The 23,192-nt window shown below is 46.1% G+C and overlaps 1 protein-coding gene across 1 annotated transcript; it reads left to right on the forward strand.

The window, feature by feature from the left end:
* The first annotated feature begins 4,979 nt into the window (after positions 1-4,979).
* Positions 4,980-22,955, forward strand: Cstf50 (cleavage stimulation factor subunit 1 Cst50). Its single transcript, XM_077676211.1, has 13 exons — positions 4,980-5,234; positions 5,992-6,119; positions 7,883-7,960; positions 9,453-9,545; positions 9,680-9,720; positions 10,747-10,869; positions 12,530-12,652; positions 12,742-12,817; positions 13,514-13,593; positions 14,750-14,905; positions 19,036-19,180; positions 20,241-20,321; positions 22,629-22,955. Exons 1-13 carry the CDS (start codon positions 5,176-5,178, stop codon positions 22,742-22,744), a joined length of 1,299 nt encoding a protein of 432 aa, XP_077532337.1. The 5' UTR covers positions 4,980-5,175; the 3' UTR covers positions 22,745-22,955.
* Positions 22,956-23,192: the final 237 nt, after the last annotated feature.

Raw genomic sequence — 23,192 nt, forward strand, 5'->3', positions numbered from 1 at the left:
CTGCTTCAGCTATACACAATTTAACACAAGCGAAACCGCCCTATCACCGGTCTACACAACATGTCCACTGTGTTGCCATGCGGCCGCACAACATTATCCCCGTTTTTCGATACCAAGATATTATCCATACACAGACGCCTCTTTCGCGGCTTCTCGATGTTCTTGCGCAGACACTATGCACCACCCCCACCTTACTAAACGCGAAGCTCACACGGCGGCCCGTACCTCCACCCTCCCGAAGCAATGTTCCTGGAGGTTTTCGCAATTGCACGCGCTTTTCTTTCTGTCTCCCATTCTCACTCTCCCTCCTCCCGTCCTCCTTTCGCTACACGTCGTATTCCTTTGCCGTTCTAATTCCATCGCCAATACTCCTTCTTCCCTTTCCCCTTATTTCCCGCACTCCAATCGCACTCCTGCCCCTCCATTCCACCATTTCCTTCCGAGTTTTACACTACCAGTCCATCTCCCGCTGCACTCTTCTTCTCACATTGCCCCTCCTCCTCTCACTCCCTATATTCCACTTTGCCTCCTCCTCCCTAACCTATTACCTTCACTAATCACCATTGACATTTCTGGCTCATTCGAGTGACAGACAGACAGACAGACAGACAGACAGACAGACAGACAGACAGACAGACAGACAGACAGACAGACAGACAGACAGACAGACAGACAGACAGACAGACAGACAGACCATCACTTCTGCGTCGTTGCTTCGGATCTGAGAATGTTGCACGGATACTTTCCTCTATGCGGGCTGGTAAGAAAGAAAACCGCTTATGCAGCCGCTCCGCCATCAGCTCGCCCTTTGTCGCCGGCACACGTGTTAAAATGCTTCCAGGTAAAGTCAGGCGATCGCTTTAATGGGAGCCTCATTTCTTTGTTTCTTGTTCTTGTCCGCCGCGTGAACTCGAGATCGTGACGCTGCGCGCGAAGTCGGTTCAGCTGTGCGCCACGCAGCAGCTCGCTGCGCTCGCGCTCTGCTGCGATAAACTCAGCCAATCTCTTACCCTTACTCCTAACTCCTCTTCAACCTCGTTTTTTGGCGAATTGAGCATGGGACTGCGCCGGAGGAGTTTTATGCACACACAGGACCGCCGAATTTTTGTTTAGCCTAACCATAGAAAGCTTCATTTAAACTGGCTACGCGCGTAGGATGACATCAACGCAAAGACTGCGATACACTCGTCGACCGATGCACTTAAGCATGCGAAGGTAGAACTTTTGCTTGTGTAGGCACGTGGGCACATCGATACGACTCCAACGCCATTCAATGCGATATCACCCTCGCCTTATCCCCCTTTGAGCGTGATCCTCAGCGGTACGCGCAGTCGTGCAATCAGCTACACGGTCGCTCCGTTGCATAAAATAGTGCCTCGACTGCACACGTGCGCCCCGGCTAGCACAAAAGAGGACTGACGTGGACAGAAAAAGAAACGAGTTTATAATCTCAAAGAAAAGGCACGACCTGCAAAATGCGCGTTCAGCGGACGCTCTCTTCGTTTTTTTTTTTTTTTTTTTTCCCCGCTTCCCTAAGCGTGCCCATGAATGCATAGCGCTAACCACGCACGGCAGCCCAATAACGCAATGAGAAAAGTAACGCTCGCCCCACACAATGAGCGCCCAACGAGATAAACGGTCTCCTGCTGGTTGCAAGAAACGACGAAGCGTGCGCGGCGTATGCTAAGCGCCCAGCGCGAAGGAGAAGCGGGCTATTATAAGTGGTGCGCGGCGCACTTTTGCGGAGTGCTGGTTGCGTGCGGGAAAGCCGACCTTGCTAGCTCTTTCCTTTCGGCATTAGCAACGCGTCCGCGCCAAGAACAATGGACGGCGCAGGAGTTCCCGGGGAGGAGTTCGCGCCGCACGCGCGAGCGGGCAAGGACGATACGCGCCGGTCGCACGTGCCTTAAATGAGCCGTCGGCCTTACTCCCCGCTGCTACGGTAGCGCAGCCCTAAGGGCCCGAGACCGAAAGCTGTCATTACAGGGGAAACGGTTGCAGCGATGCAAGCGCAGTGTGGGCGCCCAAGCGTACTCTGGGAGCAAGCGCGGCTAGGTGCTAAAGAGACACAAGTTCGCTATAGCCGGAAATTCGGTATACCAAAAGTCAGTCTTGATCATTGAGAAATGCGCGCGCTTTATCGGAAAGCACGCGGGCGAGCGAACAACTTGTTTGGCAAACAGGAATAGCATGGTCATGTTCATTTTACCAGCACTTGTACCCCTACTGCAAAACACTCACGCCGCAGACCTCCGTCACTCCACCCTTCCCGAGCTGAAGCGACCACACTCCGCCGGATCCAGACCAACCCCTACCCACACTCAACTCTTTCCCACCATATCCACCCAACCCAATATAACAGCACCTGCAACTTTTGCCCCCAGCCTGGCATGCCCTGTACCATCTGGTGTGGGAATGTCTACGATCCCCATTCCTCGCGCCCAATCCCCGTCAGCGGGTGGACCGGCTCTCCAGCTCAGACTTATAGCTCGCTCGGATTTCTCGACCCAGCGCATGCTGATAGACAGGGCACGATCAGCCAGCAAAGACCAGGACACCCCGGACTAACGGACCCCCCCCCCCCCCCCCCCCCCACCCCCACCCAACAGGGCCCGTGCTCTCACCATCCTGCAACAATGAGCTAGCAATTAACTATTTAATTATCTCCTTATATATAGTCTGGCAGTGCCCGAAATGTGCAAAGTACACCCTTGACGTTGGCACCACCCCCTCCGTTGGCCTTAGCACACTGGGAGAACACACCATCGTTCAAATTGCATAACTCGGTATAAAGAAATGTGTAATGCTGGTCTACTACGAAGCGAATACCCTTTTCGAAAGACCTCAAGACACTGTGCCCATCACTGAACCACTCCACCTCCTCCCGTCCGTACCTACTCAGTGACTGCCCCTCTCAGGCCATGTGCCTTCCTTTGGTCAAGCGGTCTACAACAACAACGTGGCACCGGCTGGCTCAACCTGAACTGCTGATAATGGGGAGCAGGTGCCATTCCACAGAAATGGTAAAGAGCGCGGAGCGGATTCAAATCAAAACCTTGGATCGATAAGAGTGTGCTGGTGCCAGAATGATTGCCCGGTACCAGTTGCATGCTGCTTCACAGGTTGTCATAGTTACGGCAAAAAATGTGTAGTAGAGAATAGGGAAAGGGAGGAGAAGGGAGAACTTGGTGAGCTCAGTGCAGCTGGTGTGCATCGTTTCGTATGAATTACTTTGTTGAATTACGTGGTCTTCGGGAGGACGCTGGACATGTCGTGTCGCGTGTGTGCTTGTCTTGCTTCTTTTCGGGGCAAGTGACAGCGCGAAGGTTACTGCTGCTGCTAGTTGGAAATATTTGTATGGAAGTCTTCTTAGGGCACTGGAACACAAATGACATGCAGCGTAACGTGCTGGTACCAGTAAGGCCAGTTATGATCACCTCTCTTCTAGCTCCTTTTGCGTGCGTGCGTGCGTTGGCGTCGGTGTGAGAGATACTTGATTTCACGAGAAAAAATTGCAGGGGACATCTACGCTTGTGCAGCTTCAGATGTGGGCGCAAGAACACTATAATCCTTTTTTCTTGTGCCTTTCCCTTATTCTCTCCTTTACTATGACTAAAAGCCTTGGCCAATTTCCCTTGTTAGGCCCGTGTTTAGGCTTAACGTTTGGTGAAGCTTACTAACCCTAACGGGTTAATTTGTTGCGGTCAAGTAAACTCACATGGCAGGATAATAGTGGACGAACCTAGCTAAGAGAAAGGGTGCCGCGTTCTCAGCTCATAAGAATATGCTTATGAATTTCCTGCAACTTTGGTTTTCCACACCTTCTCCCATGCGGCGGGACCAAGAAGGAGCAGAACGATTATGCCAAGGAGAGGATATGGGCAGGATACTGACTCAGGAAGCGCTGACGACGTCAGTACTCGATGTCCAATTTTGATTGATTGATTTTATTGATTGTAGGGTTTAACGCACCGACGCAACGCAGGCGATAAGGAGGCGCGCCGTAGTGGAGGGCTCCGGATTAATTTTGACCACCTCGGGATCTTTAACGTCCACCGAAATCTCGCACACACGGGCGTTTTTGCTTTTCGCCTCCATAAGAAAAGCGGCTGCCGTGACCGGGAATCGAACCCGTGACCTCGTGCTCAGCAGCGCAACGCCTTAGCCACTGAGCCACCGCGGCGGGTTGCTAATTTTGTTAAGACAGAGTGGTTCCTTGGACGTACAGATACACAAAGTGGAGAGCACTAATCATAAGCACTGCCCCACATTAAAAAAAAAGAAAGAAACTGTACGTATAAGAAGTGTTTTTCCACGTGATACCTCAGTGGACCTCTCCGAGTCCATGGACCGTGAAAAATCTCCTTGCGATGGAGCTTGGAGTTGTTTTTTGCAGTGGTGAGATACACCCAAGTCCCGCGCAGAAGTCATATAACGTAGAATGATACAAAAATAGTGCGGTAAACCCTCGTTACAACAAGTCCTCCGTCAAACTGGCTTCGTAATAAGCAATACGTCGTTAAAAGCGTAAATGGCTTACGCTCAATAATAAAGCGAAGTTTGGAATGAGGCGACTTCGTTATAACGAGGAACTGTCGAGGGTTGGCTGTACCTCTACGTGTAATGGCTTGTAGCAAGCCTTCTTGCACGTAATGTAATGTGATGAAGGAAGCTCCTCCGTGTTATAGTGCCTAGAATATACTATATCCGTGTGTTGACGAGCGCGCGAAAAGCTTGTTTTGAGTGGTTGTCAGTCTTCTTTCGAGACACGAACATGTTGCGCCATCTAGAAGGCTAGCACAAAAACATGACAAAAAGCTATTTTTGATTAGTTCAAAATTCTTTGTAAAAATTTATAAAGTGATGTTACCATTTTATTTATAGTTAAACTTAAATAAATTTTTATTAATAAATATTTATGTGATTAGTAGTTAGGCTTGCAGCGCTTTGGCGGTGAAAAAATGAACGGCCGCCAATACGTGGACAGCCTAGTAACGGCAAGGCTTCGTATATACGACGTGGATTCTTCACGCTGCCTGATTTACCGGCGTGGCGTAGATTTCTGGTTGAGTTTGTGCACCGGTTTTCACGAACTGTTTTGTCGGTGGAAACAAAAAATCGTGGCTTTCTAGCTGTTGTGTGTTCTCTCCGGAAAGGTTGTTGTTTCGACCAAGTATGCTGAACAACACAGCTAGCATCAAAGACAGAGAGACGCTCTACAGGCTCATCATAAGGCAAATATCGTTCACTTTGATTGCATTATTAGCGCCCTATAACCACAGCGTCCAGCGGTATTTGTTGTTGTTCTTTCAGCCGGCAGTTCCTTCTTTTTTGTTAACGCGTTATTTTGGCCTGCCCGGGAATACTTGTTTTTGTGCGTGGAAACCTGGGCTGGCGCCTCGTACGCGCGCCAGGTTGTTTCACTGATGTTAGTTGCTTCGTTTCACCAAAACTAGAAAACCGTGGGCTGCTGAAAGTGCCAAGCCATTAGCACCGGCTTGATGAACCATAACATACAGGTGATGACTTATCTGTTACGGTAAAAAGAAGTAGTCTGTTCGAGAAATTGACATCTGGCTCTCAAACCTCTGTTAGCCAATGAATTTCAATAGACGGGCATACGCAAGGGACGAAATTGCGCCTGCTTAAGCTATACACAAATTGACCTCTATTAAGGGAAATAACTCTTTTCCACAACAAAAGGAGCCACAGCCAACCGGAGGACACGTAATGCCCTCATCTGCCGGAGTGTTGACGTTTGAGTGGGGTATATTCGTCTAGTCTACGGGCAGGCATGATGTATGTATGATGTGCATAATATATGTATATAATATAAAGGTGATGAAAATTTCAATGTTCCTGACATGTCATTCTGGCCAGTAGACCCTTGCACCAAGAAATGGTACAGCAAATGTGCGTAGGAACTGGGGTCCCAGCATTGTAAGCGTGGTCGTGAATTTCTTGGTCATGCTGTGTTCGTGTTCCGTGCAGTCAGCTGTTCTACGATGGCCACCAGACGCTTGCAGTCAGCCTGTCCAACATGGTTAAAGCCCACCCAGCGTGCCCACCGTCTGACAGGCTGCTCAACATTGTCAGTGCCGGCCTGCGTGCTGAACAAGGTGTGTGCATCCTGCCGAGCCCAACGTCTCCTGTACAGTATGCTCCAGATTCGAGTAAACGAAGCGGAAGTGGATCATTCCATAACCTGCTTTCGTGTCTGCCTTGTGTAGACAATAGCCAAGAGATCTGTGTCCTAGTCGGACCACTTTCAGAGGTTTGCATCAGAGGTTCAATGAAATTTCACTACCGCACTCTGCTACGCGCACTTCGGAGTTAGTGCTTAAATACACAAAGCAGGAGGTCGTGCCTGAAAACCAAGAAATTTTCACTGCGGAATGACTGAAGACACGCTGTGCACTGATGCATTCACTTCTGAGAACCTTCAGGAGGCATTTGAAGGAACATGAGCATGCACACACATGTTACCATGTAAGATTAGTAAGCGCATACTGCGAACGTACCATAAAAACTAGAGTCCTGCGCAGGCACGAGTCTGCCCGAAAGCCTGGGCAGGGTAAAGTGGTGTTTCGGCAAGCCCTGTCTAATCTCGTGCATACACCTGCGTCAGTTGAGCACTTGCTTCCTCACTGCTATAACAAGTCACATACACATAGATGGCAAAGCTGAATGACAGTGATTGACCTTTGTAAACAAAAGGAACCAGCCAACTGGAGCTTTCATTCTCAGGTTGCACTGTTTGACTGATAGGGTACTGCTCAGTTTTGTTTTGTGACAACTTGTGTACAAAGTAGACGCATTCTCGGCGAACTAATCACAGTACCCGAACGTATGCACCCACTAAACATTTTTCATTTTTAGCTAAGTCGGCACCACTGCAAAGGAAATCTGAATTTTTGTTCCCGCTGTCGGAAGAAAGACAAATTCTAAGTGGTGGGATTGTCACGTGCAAATGAGTGTTGGGCAGTTGAAAGTAGGGGCACAGATATTGATTGTCTGAGGGCAAGGGTTTACAAGTCGCAACATAAAGACCAGAACTTAATTAACCCCTTATGGGCTCATCAAACAAAACAGTTGTGTTCCAACATTGCCAATCTTTTTTATGGTGTGAAATGCTGCAGTAACATGATCAAAACAGAAAAACATATGCAAAAACATTTTACGGGAGGTAGTAATGTTTCATTGGGCATTCCTCTCTCCGTCACCTAATACCCTATACCTGGGGCATTTGAAGAGTATTCTGAAATAAATTCAGAGTTGCCGTCCTTAAAAACGCCACCCCTATCTTCTTCACTTGAAGACTCAAACACAACTCCAACATCCTCATCAATTGTGCTCTCATCATATAAGGGAGAAAGATATAGCTGGGATGGGGCCACATCTGTTTATAACGCACTGGAAACACAAGACGCGCATTCCACCATCTAGTGTGCAAACTCTCATTGAATGAAAGCGCCAATGACGGAACCTGGTCTATGTTTTGAATATAGAGGCACCATTTGACAACCTGGGCTTGTCAAAAGCCTCTTTGAACCTTGTGAAAGACCTGCAACGATGACGACCACAGTCATAAGCAAAAAAGTGGCGACTGCTCATAATGAGCTCAGGTCGTCATAAGCTCTTAATGGGTTAAGCAGTGCAAGTTTGCCTCTGAAAAGATGCTTAACTCAACCAATGTCTAGCTCAAATGTTATATTTACTGGAGGACATGGTCAGCATGAGACTGCAATGTTGGCAAGTAAATGTGAAGTCTAAAAAGTTACTTGGCTTCAAGACATTGGATCACTGCGTTGTAATGCAAATTAAAATAACTGTAAAATTGTACTGTCCTCTGCACTTTTTCTACCTTTCTTTTCCTTCGCAGAGGCCAAGGGCAACAAAGTTACAAGCGTAGATCAAACCTTCATGGGGCCTGGAATTGACCTGGAGTACGAAACTGAAGGTATGCCTTACGCACTGATCGTAAAGTATTTTCTTACAAAACTTGTCGTTGCTACCTCTGTTCTATTGCTCAGTACGGTGGTGGCCTTCACTTCGTATCACAGTAGTATTCTCGTGGGTGCCTTGAGCATGATTATAACGACATACTTCCTCACGACCAAATGCGTTGAGTAACTGTTTTCACCTGTGCAGCGTACTCTCTAGATGCAGTAAAACCAAGCAAAGTAGTGAGAGAGGTAGTGGATTGTTCATGTTGTTTTTATGTGGTATAATGCAGTGAGAAATTCTATGGTCCTTTGCTGGTTGTGAACAGGCAGAAGTAGCCAGGCTATGGATTATTGCCGAGTAGTTGTGGTTTGTTGTTGGCTGGACAAAACATAGCACAACACTGTGAGGTGTAATGTTAGGAAGCCTGAATAGCCAGTAATGCAGCTTCAGATCAAAACAGTGGGACAATGTGCTTGATAAGACTGTGTGTTTAGGTAGGAAGGCGAGTTTGGCCCAAGTGTGGAAGTATTGCATGAAGGCGCATCAGTAGATGCATGCCGAAATTCTGCAGCTGGGAAAATCACATTCAAAGAGCAATAATGGGGAAGAGCAAGCAATAAACAATGTGTGAAGCGCATTCTATATGCTTTTACATTGTCTGTATTTCCATGCATACTGTAAAGTTCCGAGAGAAAGCCCTCCCCCGAAACATCGCCCACCCCCTATTAGGGGTGAAATATTCAATTTACTAAAAGACCTCAAAGATCGCCCACCCCGTAAAAAATCGGCGGCTTTAGCGCCGATGAGTGAACAAAATAAACGCGATTCATCTTTTATGTGTTGATGCGGTCACTTATCTGTCCTTTCCGCACTTGACCAGGAAGTTCACCCATCCTGTATTTTTCACTTGATATCTTTGTACATTGATGGTGGGCGTTCTTTCGGAACTTTCGGGTAGTTTTTTTTTTTTTTTTTCTTCATTGTCATGCTGTCATGTATTGCCTGCTAATGTAGTCGTTCAACTGCCAACTGAAAAGTGGTCGAAAACTGGCCATTTAGCAGGCTTATGAATAGTTACCATGTTTGCAAGTACTAACCGTAATTGTGCTGTCGTGACATAATCTAATAACGTAGTTGCAATGGAGCACTCAAGCACATCAGTATGCAAAACATTGTGAATATGTATGCTGTACTGAAACTTTACAGTTAAAAAGTAGTCGTGTCAAACTTCCAAACTCGCATTCCCAACTCTTTGCTGCTACTGCTTTGTACGCTACTACTGCTTTGTACGCAATACCCTATCCTGTATCTTATATAATAATATCCCCGCCAGGCATGTCTTGATGGGGTACTACTGCATTGCGGCCTCCTTTGCCACAAAATGTGAGGGTGTGCATTCCTTAAAACGCAATGCTGGCCAGAAAAAGATGGAAGGTGCGGCCATCCTTATGTGTGCTGGTCTTCTAACTGAACTCATTGCGTGTGATTGCTTTCTCTCATTCCAGCTCCCTCCCTTGCTCCCGAGCCGGCATTGTACGAGACCTGCTACGTTACCTCGCACAAGGCCCAGTGCAGAGCAGGAACATTCAGCCGAGACGGTGAGGAAAACACTACGTAAAGTCTCTTGTTTGGCTAGGTAGCTGATGTCTCGTCACCTACGTGAGCAGCTGAAACAGGTACAGTTATGAGCACTCTGAGTGACACTCTCTCTTTTTTTCCTTCTTTTGTCCAGGGCAGCTTGTGGCTACAGGATCAGCTGATGCTTCCATTAAGGTATGCTGAGTTTGTTTTGTGCAACCAGAGCCTTTGTTCAGTCTTCGTCAAAATTTTCTAGGCCAAGCCGAAAATGTGCAGGCCGCAAAACATTCAATGTACAAGCTTATGTCCCGAGCGAGGCTGAAACATTTTATGATGGAAAGCTGGAGAAAACGGCAGGCTAGGCATTGTGAAATCCCCCCCTACCTCAAAACGGCCGCTGCGAGAGCAGTGTGTCTTGATTTTACCTAACCGGCCAAACCGCTTCCGCTCACTGACTAGCCAGAGTCACTGTTAATTATTGATAGTGACGCTGGCTAGTCAGTGAGCGGAAGCGATTTGGCCGGTTAGGTAAAATCAAGGCAGACGCAGTTGCGAAACGACACCAGCTAAGATTGCTGTACTGGACGAGAGTAGTCTGTCTTGATTTTACCTAACCGGCCAAACCGCTTCCACTCACTGACTAGCCAGCGTCACTATCAATAATTAACAGTGACCCTGGCTAGTCAGTGAGCGGAAGCGGTTTGGCCGGTTAGGTAAAATCAAGACAGACTGCTATCGTGGCGCTTATTATCCGGTAGGGGGGAGATTTCACAACGCCTACGAGGCGCCAGCCGAGAAAACACCTTTCTTTATTACTGTCATGAAATAATTTTGTCACATTTAAAGGCAAAGCGTAATCTTTGAATTATTTGTGGTCCAGAAAGCTTAGGATTGGCCTTGAAAATTTTGACAAAGCCTGTACGAATGACAGGGACGAGTCAAAAATACAGGTCATACTTATTGCTGCCGGTTTTACTAAATCTTCAGCAATGGTTGATATTATTTAGTGCCAAGCGTTATAGAAAGGAAGAATGTGTTTATTGCCGTGGCTCGCATTATGTTGTCATTTTAATGTTTAGCAGACACTTTGTGACTAGATATAGCCTCCTGACTGTTCTGTAAAACTTGTAATGTTGTGACTACATAACACATCCACAGGCTTAATGCACAGTAGGGACAGAAGCCACTTATCTCTATTACTTTTACGCACCTGAAATGCAGATCCTTGACGTGGACCGCATGCTGGCCAAGAGTGCCATGCCCCCTGAGGTGGCAGCCCAGGAGTCTGCCCAGCAGAACATGGAAACGCATCCGGTTATCCGAACCCTCTACGACCACATTGAGGTAGGACGGCCGCACTGCCCGTCTCTGTCACACTTTTTTGCAGCATGACCTGTTACTGCTGGAAATGCTGCGTTCATAATGCACTATGGCGCAGTTGATGTTCACACCCGCCGCGGTGGCTCAGTGGCTAAGGCAATGTGCTGCTGAGCACGAGGGCGCGGGTTCGATTCCTGGCGGCGGCGGCCGCTTTTCTGACAAAGGCAAAAAGCAAAAACGCCCGTGTGTACGAAATTTCGGCTCACGCGAAAGATCCCAGGTAGTCAAAATTGATCCAGACTCCTCCACTACGGCGCGCCTCATCTCCTGCGTTGCGTCGTCGCGTTAAATCCGACAAGCAATCATCTTGGTTAATGTTTGTGGAAAGAATTCGCTTCGAACCTCAAATTTACTACTATTTGTACATCCCTAGTCTTGACACGTCATTGTCATCATGACCTGCCTCTTCATTAGCAGGTTGTGGGGAAGGGGGGGAGGGGGGGGGGTGAATTCCTGCCCTTAACTAACATGAAAGGTGAGATGATGTTAGCGGGTCATTACTCCGCTCCTAACACTGCCCCATGATGCAGACTTTTGTCGTTGGCGTTATGCTTGAAAGGTACTGTGACATGTCCACACGCTGTTTACATTCCTCTTTCCCCCTACCAGTAGCCGTGTTGCGCACACTGAGGCTGCAAGCTTCAGCTGCCGCAAAGCTATGGGTACCCGTTGCGCAATAATCTGTACCAGTGACCTTCACTAGAATGCGCATGTTCGGACTTTAGTTCATGGAAGCAAACTCTCAGATGCTGTGCTGTTTGACCTGGCCCCGAAAGGGAGCTGGTTAGAAAGTTTTGGCAAGCATTGTAGCCCACGATCCTCTTGGATTTAATTTCCTTGCTTTTGGATAAATACTGCCACAGTTTTGTCCTGAAATAAAATTTGCTGTCAGCAGATGTTATTGCACTTATCTTCTCTTGGAAAAAATATGGCTTTTAAGATTGAAATACTTCATCTTAATCTCATAAAACAAAAACCATTGTGAATGTGTCGTCAAAAGTAGTATTTACATTTTATTCTTGTACAATGTGCAATTTATAAGCAGCTACACGTTCCGAGATTGGAAACTTTTTACTTTTCAGTGCATTTCAGTGAAACAGAGGTTGCGGGTTTGGTGGAAGAGGTGGTGACTGCCCCGTGAAAGAAACGGCGGCCCGGGGTAGCGTTCCATATCAGTATTGCTCTCTCTCTCTCTCTCTCTCTCTCTCTCTCTCTCTCTCTCTCTCTCTCTCTCTCTCTCTCTCTCTCTCTCTCTCTCTCTCTCTCTCTCTCTCTCTCTCTCTCTCTCTCTCTCTCTCTCTCTCTCTCTCTCTCTCTCTCTCCCCCCTTCCCAAAAAACAAACTTGTATGGGGCTGGTCTGCTTCTGTGTACAAGACGTTTCCACAACCCAGAGGTATAGTGCCTCCAAGACAGTGCTGAACTTGACAGAATCTTGCCACGTGTTAGTGAGGAGGTAACAGTTTCAATGAGCTTTCTGGAGCTTTGTTTCATGGGCAGAATTTAACGGTGTTTCTGTGCATAAGGAGCCACCTTAATCATGGGAAAAACAAGCCACCCTGTTTCACTTGCAGAATTCCTTTTTCCCTCCCTTACTCACAAAGAGGTCCTGTCTTTTTTTTTCAGGAGGTGACCTGCCTTGAGTTCCACCCTCGGGAACAGGTGCTGGCTTCCGGTAGCAGGGACTACACCGTCAAGTTCTTCGATTACTCCAAGCCGTCCGTGAAGCGAGCCTTCAAGACGATTCATGCAAGTGCCCGTGCTGTCCCTTTCTTCAGCTTGCCTGTTTGATTTTTAATTTTGTAGTGCTTTTATTGGAGGATGTATTCGTCCCGTAGGAGGCCGAAATGGTGCGTGCTCTGGCATTCCATCCGTCTGGCGACTTTGTGCTTGTTGGTACCCAGCATCCCACAAGTGAGTGTTGAATGACCTACATGCAGAGCAGAAAGCTTCCTCTTTTGCATCAGGCCTGCATTGCAGTCTTGCATTTGTCACGGCATCTTCTCATACATTTCTGTAATTGTAATGCGAACACCATGCATCTGCTACCCAGTTGGTTGTCACGTTATGTGCAATAGGTGGGCTTAGTGTGTATTGCTGTAACTCAAGCCACTAAATATGCTACGGTTTAGAGTAACAGCGTTTATGGCTGTTTTCCCAGGCATTTCATGCCAGTGCCAATAGCTGGCTCTCTCTTCTCTGCACATATGCTTAAAACTATTGACCCGGAGGATTTTGAGCCCATTCTAGGCTACAAGATCACTCCAGTTTTATGTTCTTACATGCTCATTGTGAGGCAAGAGTTATGTGTTGGAAAAGCCACTTGTTGTTTGATAATGTGCAAGGTTGTTCTCATAGTGCCATAGAGAATGTCATAGAGTCGGCAGCACTTGTTGCTGTTAGTGCAAGACTCTTACAGCATCTAAGTTTCTACAAGTGTCCTTTACTCTGAAGCATAGCAAATTTAGTGGCTTAGGTTGCAACCGTGTCTTGACCTGCGAAGCAGTGGTGTCCATTTGGTCTTTTGTTCCGCAAATATTTGTAGTACCTGGTGAGACCACGGGCTGCTGACTTCTGACTCCTGCCTTGTTCTTGTCTTCTGTGATATAGTACGGCTCTACGACGTCAACACTGCCCAGTGCTTTGTGTCGAGTGTGCCTTCAGATCAGCACAAAGGCTCAATTAACTCAGTAAGTTGGCTTTGAATTTCCTGATGCTGTAATATGTGAGTTAAATGCTCGTTGAGTCTAAAGACATCTGCGCTGGTTACAATCTTGCTATCAATTTTTCAAAGGCTAGTTGGTTATCTCTGCGCTTACCATGGGAGTGGCAATAAACAAGCAGGCAAAAAGGGAGAGAAACGGTACATAGAGCTCAGTAACAAATTTCTGTGTAGAAGTTTTACATTGCGAACTGTGAACGGACAATCACAGGTGGAGCCCTATGTAGCAGGGTTAATGGAAGTTGTGAATCTGCTTAGTTACATCAAGGGGGCCCAAATGTTCCTGGAATACTGCGTAGGAAGTAAAGGCTGTGATGATAGCTAAAGACAATTTAAAAAAATTAGTTTTACAGTTGACACCCATTGTTGCGAAGTCCATGGAAACCTCAAAATAACTCCCAACTAAACAAAAAGCACATTAACAGCATAGCCATTAGTCCGCAACACATTTCCCTTCTTGATTTTGTTCAAACTTTCATTGCCAATTCAAGCGTACGACACTGGGGTTGCCCTGATACTAGTTCAGACTTATCGCTAAATTTGAAGCCTGAAGCATCCACTGCGTAAACTGTTCACATGGCGCTGTGTGCAGCAAAGGAGATTGAGGACCTGGAAAGAGAGATGAGTACGCTGGCGCAAGTGAGTCTCAACTGACCTGCCGCCCTATTGACTATACACTGCCTCAGTTGTAATGCCGCCGACATATGCAGAGTAGGCGGTGTTCTAGTGCTTAAAAATTTTTGAATTTACTCGAGAAATGACGGTCAGCTTGATGCTTTTTATTCAAAATAACGTCCACTTACCCAATATAATGGGTTCTGGCTTTGAATTATCGAGCAATTTCTTCCATTTAATCCATGTAAATTTGCTTGGGCCAGAGCTCACTTCAGATCAACCGAAAATTCTAGTTAAGTGACTTTGAATTATCGAGAGTCGACTGTATATCTTTTTTTGCTCGCACTGGAAGCATGCACTCAAAGGAAGCGCTTTTTTCACACTTCCTGGCTATAACAGAAGCCTATCTCTGCTTCGTGAGAGGGAGAGACAGCATAACGAGCACTGTAGAGGCGCTTGCACAAGTGTGCCACAGGGAGGCATCTTTGCTCCGCCCCTGTTCCTCGCAGATCCGCTACAACAACTCGGGCAAGCTGTACGTGTCGGCCTCCAAGGACGGCGACCTGAAGCTGTGGGACGGCGTGAGCAACAAGTGTGTCTGCACCTTCCCCCAGGCGCACGATGGCAACGAGGTCTGCTCGGTGGTGTTCTCGCGCAACGGAAAGGTGAGCACCCCTGCTGCAGCCAGACCCTGCCACCGCACTCGGGTGGTGGTGCCGGGGATGTACAGTGTACCTACCGCCCTCGAGGGTTGGACACCAATGTGTACAAACTGGGATGCACAGAAAGGGTCCATGTTAAAGCTGGGTGAATACCGTATTTGCTCGATTCTAAGCACCCCCTTTTCTCCACAATTGCGATGCCAAAAGAGGGGGTGCCTGGATTCGAGAAACATAAATTATCTCCCTTGCCACTTTTTTTGGTGGCCGTTTCTCAACGGAACGGGTGCAAGGAGTAATGTTTTATTTAGAAAACATTTATAAGAAAAATAGGTACAGACAGTGAATCCACCGCTTACGTGATACTCAGTTACCCTCACTACAATTCGAGTCTGTTGTGCTGCTTGGGCCACCCCTCTCAGTATCCCCCAACATGTCAACTTCTGCTCCATTGAAGTGGTTTGTAATTGAAAATTTCATAAATTACTCGGCCACAACGTCAACTAGGGCCCGCCTCCACGCATCTAAAATCCACCTTGCGATGTTTGCTTAGAAAAGGGGTGCTTAGATTCGCATGCAAACTTAAAACTTTTTTTACAATTTTTTCCCCGAAAGTAGGGGAACGTGCTTAGAATCACAAAAATATGGTATTTCCGTTGTAACGCAGAAAAATATTGGACACTCGGATGTTACAAACGTTACGTCGGCCGGACTGCTCTGCGAAGCAGAACAATATGCCTGTATGTGTCCTTGTCGGCAAATCATCATCGTCAGCCTAAGGAGGAGCGATGTCATGATGTTCTTTCTCACATGCACATAAAGATGGACAACTGAAATGTTTTGTCAGGTACCTTAGTACAAATTAAAGTGGCCCAGCTTCACATTCTGCATTTCCCACCATTTCTCATAGAGGGTTCATCGACCAGGTCAGGGGAAATGCCCAAGATGCAATAAGTTTCTGCAAAGAAAAAATTTCACTTCCCTCTGAAATGCAGCCATCAGCTACAAGGGAAAGCTGTACAGCTTCCCCAGAAACATCGCAGTTGAAGAAAAGACTGTTCTGATCCTGGATTCGAACCCAAGACCACCACCTATTGAAAATTAAGGCCACTGGCTATTTTAGAGGGAAGGCGTATAGGGTATCTTTTTTTAAACAAGTGTGCCCTCATGTCTCTGGGCTCGCTCACTGCAACAGAGCAGCCCTGGCCACACCAAGCAAAGCTGCTCAGTGCAAGCCCTTGTTCCGTCCACCATGCTCCCACCAGTGACTTGCATGATAAGTAGAGCCCGGATTTTAGGCAAATGCCCGTTTGGTTCCTTGGGCTCCTATTGCACCACTTTGATATATGAGCATGAAGTAGAGGTTAAGAGCACTTTTATGGGGTTTTTATAGTGCCTATAAATGCATATTTTGTCATTGATGCCTAATGCCCATAAATGTCTATAAATGCCCATTTTCGAAATCGGCGCCTATATGAACACTATTCAATAGCCTTAAGTTTTGCATTCGAGAGCAGTTTGAGAACGTTCTTCATTTTACTGAGCAGCATGGACTGTTCGGAACTCTATGGGGCTCAACCTAGTCCTCTAGTTCAACCAACTAACTCCTGATAAAGAACCGCTAGCAGAAATGCAATGGGACACTCATTCTTAGTGACAAGAGGCACAATTTTGTATCCGTTAATCTGGGGATGGCGGCAGTTTGATACTATTTACACGGTTTTTACATTGATTCTTAAGCTACGTGTGCTCTCTTCAAACAGATGTGTGCAAAGATGTCACGTCGCATCCTTTTTTCTAGAGGCATGCTCAAATCCATCTCTATTTTCTATGCAACAATTGAGCATTGAACATGCCTTTGTCAAACGATGACTCCTATTTTGGATCTAACGGTGAAACATCACTGCGCAGCTGCATTTCCTTAGGCCTTAAAATTCCCACTGAGGGGCTCTAAAATGAGGGGCTCTTAGGCCACTGAGGGGCTCTTAGGCCTTAAAATTCCCTAGAGGGGCTCTAAAATGCGCTTTTTCCATCAAAAACATCTTCGGCTGCTAAACAACTTTTGAAAAATGATCTTAAAATGTGTGGAAATGTATTTGGCAGTGTTAGGTCGTCTTGCCTAAACAATTCTGATATCATCGTATGTGAGAAAATTGCCAGAGTTGTACCTAACAGTTTTCATGTATAACAGTTTCTTGATAAACCGTTGTTTCTAGAAATTACTATTTGTGATTGTTTTTATTGTGTCATAAATAAAAATAAGTTGCATCAAGCAGACATAACGTAGCACGTTTTTAATCAGTATTTCCAGCGCTTAAAGGGGCCCTAAATAGGCTGCCAAATGTTACGATTTTGCGTGCGCAGTTACTGGAGTACTATCCAAGGAACGTCATCCCGCAAAAATTGTTTAAATTCGTTAAGTATTAGCCGAGTTATCGCTCATTAAAAGGGGCCGCTCATAAGGCCCTGGGGCTCTCCTCCTCCAGTAGCTCCTCCGAAGCACTGTGGAAGCCGCGACGTCATCGACCCGGCGCAAGACCACCGAGAGAAACAGGGCAATCCATCACCCTCCTTGATGTACGTGCAGTCATTGGCTGCGCCAAGCCCTGCGCGCGCTTTTTTTTTTTTTAGCACTCGACGCGCATGCTCCGCCCACCAGATTCCGGTTGCACGGTGAGCGCTGTCGCTGTGGTTCGCGTTCGCGGCGCCGCACTAGGCAGTGTCTCGTGCGTCATAGAGGCGCGTCAGAGTCGGAAAGAACTGCGTCAGAGCGCGCAAGTGTGGCGGCAAGGTATGGTTGGTGAGCCAGGAGAGAAAGTGAAATCTTTTTTTCGTGTTTGTGCGGCCCCTGCTTTACGCAGAGGTGTAATATTTGGTACACGTTGTCGTGAAGGGGTACTCTAGCGATTGCGCGATTGAAATAGCGACCTTCGGAAGCCTATTTAGGGCCCCTTTAAGTGTTATTTTTCTTGCCTGTTTCACTATACGAGGAGGCGCTCGAGCAAAAAACAGTGGTCATCGAACATGAAAGTGAGCAGTCCGCTTGTTGAATATACCGCCATTATTTCAGCAGTTTTATGGGATAGTTGACAGGCTCTGTTCAACTGTTGATGCCTTTGTGCCATCATAAACAATCACGTTTTTGGCTTTGCTGTTGTTGAGACACGTCGCACATGTCTTCGTTTGAAATTATCGGCATTTGTGTAAAAATTTATGGTGCCTATGTTTACAACGTTGCGGGCCTGAAGCGTCGTTTTGCCGGCCTGTTGGCACCTAAAAGGCACTTCTTAATGCCTAACAATCTGGCCTCTAGTGATAAGATGGACAAGAAAGGGGAAGAATCATGCAGAATCTGGCCCCTGTTGTTGTTTTGTGCATGTGTGAAAACAGGCTGCTATTTTTGTGACAACCTAAGTTAACAAAGGAAGAGTGGGTAGAGTAGCAGTACCCACCATTTTGTTCTTATTGTCTTAGTGCTATTATTGGCCCCTGTGTTTGGTAGAATAGTTGTGAACTGCTATATTGTGCCGACACTTTGTTGCCCCTCCACTGGTAAAAATCTGCCATTTCTCAAAAATTTCTATTTACCGTGCGTAGAACCTCTCCGGCAATAACATGTGTACCATATTTTCGCGCGTATAACCCGCCCCTGCATGTAATCCGCACCCCCACTTTCAGCCCGCCGGAAAAGAAAAAAAAAATCCTCGTGTATTGCCCGAAAATTTCATACAGGACAGGCTGCACCAAAGCTACTGCTCAAGAAACACATCACATACTATGTAGACAGAAAAAGTGTATATTTAGCAAGTAAAATACATTGACTTCAAGGCGAAGGCCACAATTCACTCATTGTCACTGCTCTCGCTAGAGCTATCACTTGAGCCACAGTTCTCACTGTTGTACACAAGGTTGTACAACAAGGTTGTACAACAAGGTTGTTGCACTAAAGGAAAGACCCTGTGTACTGTTTGCACCCCTGCTTTGCCGCTGAAATTTTCGCATTTTTGGTGCGGGTTATACGCATGAAAATACGGTACCTACCTTTTCTTTTCGTTAGCTTCATCTCGTCTTAGCGCTATTGGCCCCCGTGTTTGAAATTGGCGGGAGCATTGTGCACTGCTCTGTCGTGCTTGCAGTACGTCCTGTCTAGCGGCAAGGACTCCATCGTGAAGCTGTGGGAGCTGTCCATGTCTCGGTGCCTGATTGCCTACACGGGGGCTGGGGCGACGGGCAAGCAGGCCCACCGGGCACAGGGCATCTTCAACCACACCGAGGACTTTGGTGAGCAGCTACGCACTCTAACCCGTTCTGGCATGGAATGGCACAAAAGTAGTCGCATGGTCGGTTGCTTTACCTTGTAATTCTAGGCGCACCTTTTCTCGACTTTGCCCTTTCTGAGTCGCAACCAAAGGGAGTGGCTGACGTTTGACGGGCAACACATTTTTATAATTGCGTCTTCCCTCTTTGGATTTCTCAAGTGAAGTTCTCTATCTTTTCTTTGCAGCTGTGTTGTATTGTTCATGTAGTGTGACCATTAACCTAGCAGGGTAGCAGAAGTTTGTTTATTTGTAAGGCTTGGAAGAAGAGAAAGCACTGGGAGGCCTTCACAGTGACCTTGCCAGCTTTCCAATGAGATCGCACGGGTTTGCAGCGTCACTTAATGCCGTCTTAATTTTAATACTAGGTTTTGCATGGTCTTTATAGAGTTTGAAGTGCAGTGTACGTGATACACACATGCTAGCAATCTTTGAAAGTGTTGCCCTGAAAATTTCCACGAGTTTCATTGTAATGAACATCACCAAATTGGACGAGAAGAAGGGTAAGGGTTATTGTACCGAACTTTTGAACACATTGAACTCATAGAAATGTAGGTGTAAGTCAGCTAGAAGGGCTCTGAACATTCGTTACAAGTTCTTAAGTTTAGCCTGGAGGACATGTTTACAGGTCTTCTTAGTGGCTTTGTTTAGCATTCTGGTCCTTTGAATATGAAAAGAACAAGATTCCAAGGTTGTAATTCAAAGGACAATGATGTCATTAAGTCTATCTGTTTTTGGCAATAGGCGTTCCTAGAAAATTACTGGGCGAGGCACAAATAAGTGAGTAATATGCGTATCAGTGTTGTGAGTAAATATAGTATGCATCAGTGTTTGATTCTGATGGGCTCGCTACAATAGTCTCTGCAGCTTCTTATGTTTTGGTTTGTTTGTGCCCCTAATTGTTCTGTGTGGGGGACACGTTGCTGTCCTTTTTTTTCTTTTTCTTTTTCTTTTTTTTCGTAGTGCGTATATGTCAGAGTGGAGCAGGTGCAAATGACCCCATTTCTGCGCATTCTTTTGTCCAGTCCTCTTTCCAGATGAGAAGACCACTAGTCTGTGCAGCTGGGACTCGAGAAATGCTGAGCGGCAGCGTCTGCTGTCATTGGGTAAGAATTCATCCAACAAATCCTCATCGGCATCGTCAACATCAGCCTGTCTATCAAGTCCACTGTAGGATGGAGGCCTCTCCTGTTGACCTCCAACCGTTTATGTCCACCCAATATGTGCACCTGCTCAGTGTGCATGCCTTTTTCTCTTTTTTTTTTGTTTTTCTTCAGGCATCCCCCTTCAAGCCAAGAAAGAGTCAAAATGAAACTGAAAATGAAACCTTAAATTCTGTTTGCAGCCATTGTTCTTGGCGCTGTGACCAGTCCATAGGTGGCAGATTGGGTCTTTCAGAACATGTAACGAAACGTCAGTTGTGCGTGATAAAGTGTTAAATGCGTATTGCCTCCGTAAAGACTTGACTAGTACTTGAAAGCTACGTGTGTGCTAATGCTGTTGTATATTCTTACCGAAATGCTGGGGGAGCATTTCTGCCCACATGAAGCGCAAATAAAATATGAGACTGGCTTAGCTAAGATGAGCAGCCTTTCTCTATCCGAGTGAAGGTGGAGGCAGAGGAAATTGGGGTTATTTTATCTGAATCTTACAAAACTGACTTCGTTGAGTTCATGCCGCCTTGGCAACTGCGCCCTGTCACCTGTGACATGTCGTTCAAGAAAATTTACAAAAAACATTCACCCACAGAACTCATCCTACAACACTTCCTGCACTTGCAAAACAAATTCCCATACACTGCTTTTTACACAGATGCCTCCAAAACTGCCACTGCTGTGGCATGTGCTGCACACGGTCCCAATTTTGCCAGCACAAGGACACTAAACAGAAACACAAGTATATTTACGGCTGAGGCACATGCTATATTAATTACGCTAGAACACATAATACAAACAAAGATACAACAATCCATTATATACACAGACTCATTGAGTGTTGTGACAGCACTGCATTATGGAAAACTGAGTAGGAACATTGTGCTGAACAGGTTAGTTAAAGAGATAATGGCAGCCTACGCTTTAAAACAGGTCATAGTCGTGTGTTGGGTGCCTGGACACAGTGGCATTCCTGGTAATGAACTCGCAGACCAGAGCGCCGCTGTGGCAGCACTTCGCTGCAGCGTCGACGTTCAGCAGCTTCCCTATCTTGACTGGAAACCATTCATTCGAAAGGCAATCCGACAACGCTGGCAGCAACACTGGGACACTCAGACAGATAATAAACTCCACACTATAAAACCCCAATTAGGCAGCTACTACACAGAAAAACACAACAGAACAACGGAAGTATACATGTGCACATTACGAATAGGCCATACATACGCTACTCACTCGCACCTTCTGCAGGGCAAACCACCGCCACAATGCGACAGGTGCGGACATCGCCTATCCGTCAGCCATGTCTTAGTTGAGTGTGGGTACTTCCACAAGGCAAGGAAAAAGCACTTCCGGGAACTCTACACTCACATGATTCCTCTTCATCCCTCGATGTTTTTAGCTGATCAACCCTTAATTCCAAGTAAACGCCTTTTTGCTTACCTGGGAGACATTGGCTTTTTAAACTGCATATCATACCACGTGTAACCTCGGGGCCCCTCAGAGTGGGAGGAAGCTATGAGTGTCTATTTATTTTTTACATTCTCACCCTGCCATTCCCATTTCCCCAATTTTATTGTTGTCTTAAATGAGGGGCTGTATACACCCCCACACTAACCTCTTTTAATATCGTCGCATTTACAGCACTAAAACATCATTCAAAATGATCAACCACTGCGTTGGCGCTCTTTGGCCATCGTTGCCCTTGCGCCATAAAACAAACAGATACTACTACTACTAGCTAAGATGAGCATGTTTTTTTAATGCAAACAATGAAATGTGTAAGCAGAAAATATCTAATTTGAGAAAGACCACAAGATACCGAAGGCTGGGTTTACATATTTTTTTTGTAGCGGAATTTGTTACATACAGCCATTTTGGCAGGGCAATTCCCTTTTATACCAAAAAGACTTTTGCTTCACTGATGGGTTTCGAGCATTGTTGGAAATGTATTTGGCCCTCTTGGTAATCATAATAATTTGTTTGATTATAGTTGTAATTTGTTCATTACCATGAATTAACTGGTGGTATTATATACTGGCCATAGCTTTTATAGTTACATAGATTCCTCTTTGTTTTCTGTTGATTAAATTATTCCCTCATAGGAATTCTTGTCCTGGAAGCATTAACTTTGATGTATCTGAAACAGACGCGACCTGTCTTTTTTATAACCTTAGTTAAAAAATGGAGGATGAAAGTGAGAAACAATGGTGGTCAGTGTGCATGCGATTTCTGCCGTTGTTCCTCTCATTGGTGCAGGCCACAACAACACGGTTCGTCACCTGGTTCACTCGCCCACAGGCCCAGCCTTCTTGACGTGCAGCGACGATTTCCGGGCCCGCTTTTGGTATCGCCGTGTCGAATCTGTTGACTGAACTCTCGCCTACCTTGTCAGTTAGTCAGCAACCATTGCATCGGTCTTCCTTTCTACTTTTTTGCCCATCTCTCATTCCCCATCTCTCATTCCCTGCACCCCCAAAACTTTTTTTTTTTTTACATCCTCCACTAATCCAGCTGGTAAGAATCAAAAAAAAAGAGAGAGAAAGGATGTTGGTGGTACAAAATAAAGTGCTTTTTTTTTTAATACCTCCTGTATTTCCATACCTTCTGTCATTTAAGATGCCTTGCCGCACACTGCAGGCAATAAAAATGAAAATGGAAGTAACATGAATCTGTGCTTCTGGGAAACTTCAGGCAAAGGTATCTTTACCCTTTTTATATGAATGTGCACTAGTATGGGCTATTTAACTTGCAACAATATTTAAGTGCCACTGAACAGTAATTGTTGCAAACAAATACTATAACCAGGTTGGATATAAAAAA

The sequence above is a fragment of the Haemaphysalis longicornis genome, unplaced genomic scaffold (genome assembly GCF_048455015.1).
Source record: "Haemaphysalis longicornis isolate Haplotype H1 unplaced genomic scaffold, Haemaphysalis longicornis Haplotype H1 scaffold_7, whole genome shotgun sequence".
NCBI classification, from domain to species: Eukaryota; Metazoa; Arthropoda; class Arachnida; order Ixodida; family Ixodidae; genus Haemaphysalis; species Haemaphysalis longicornis.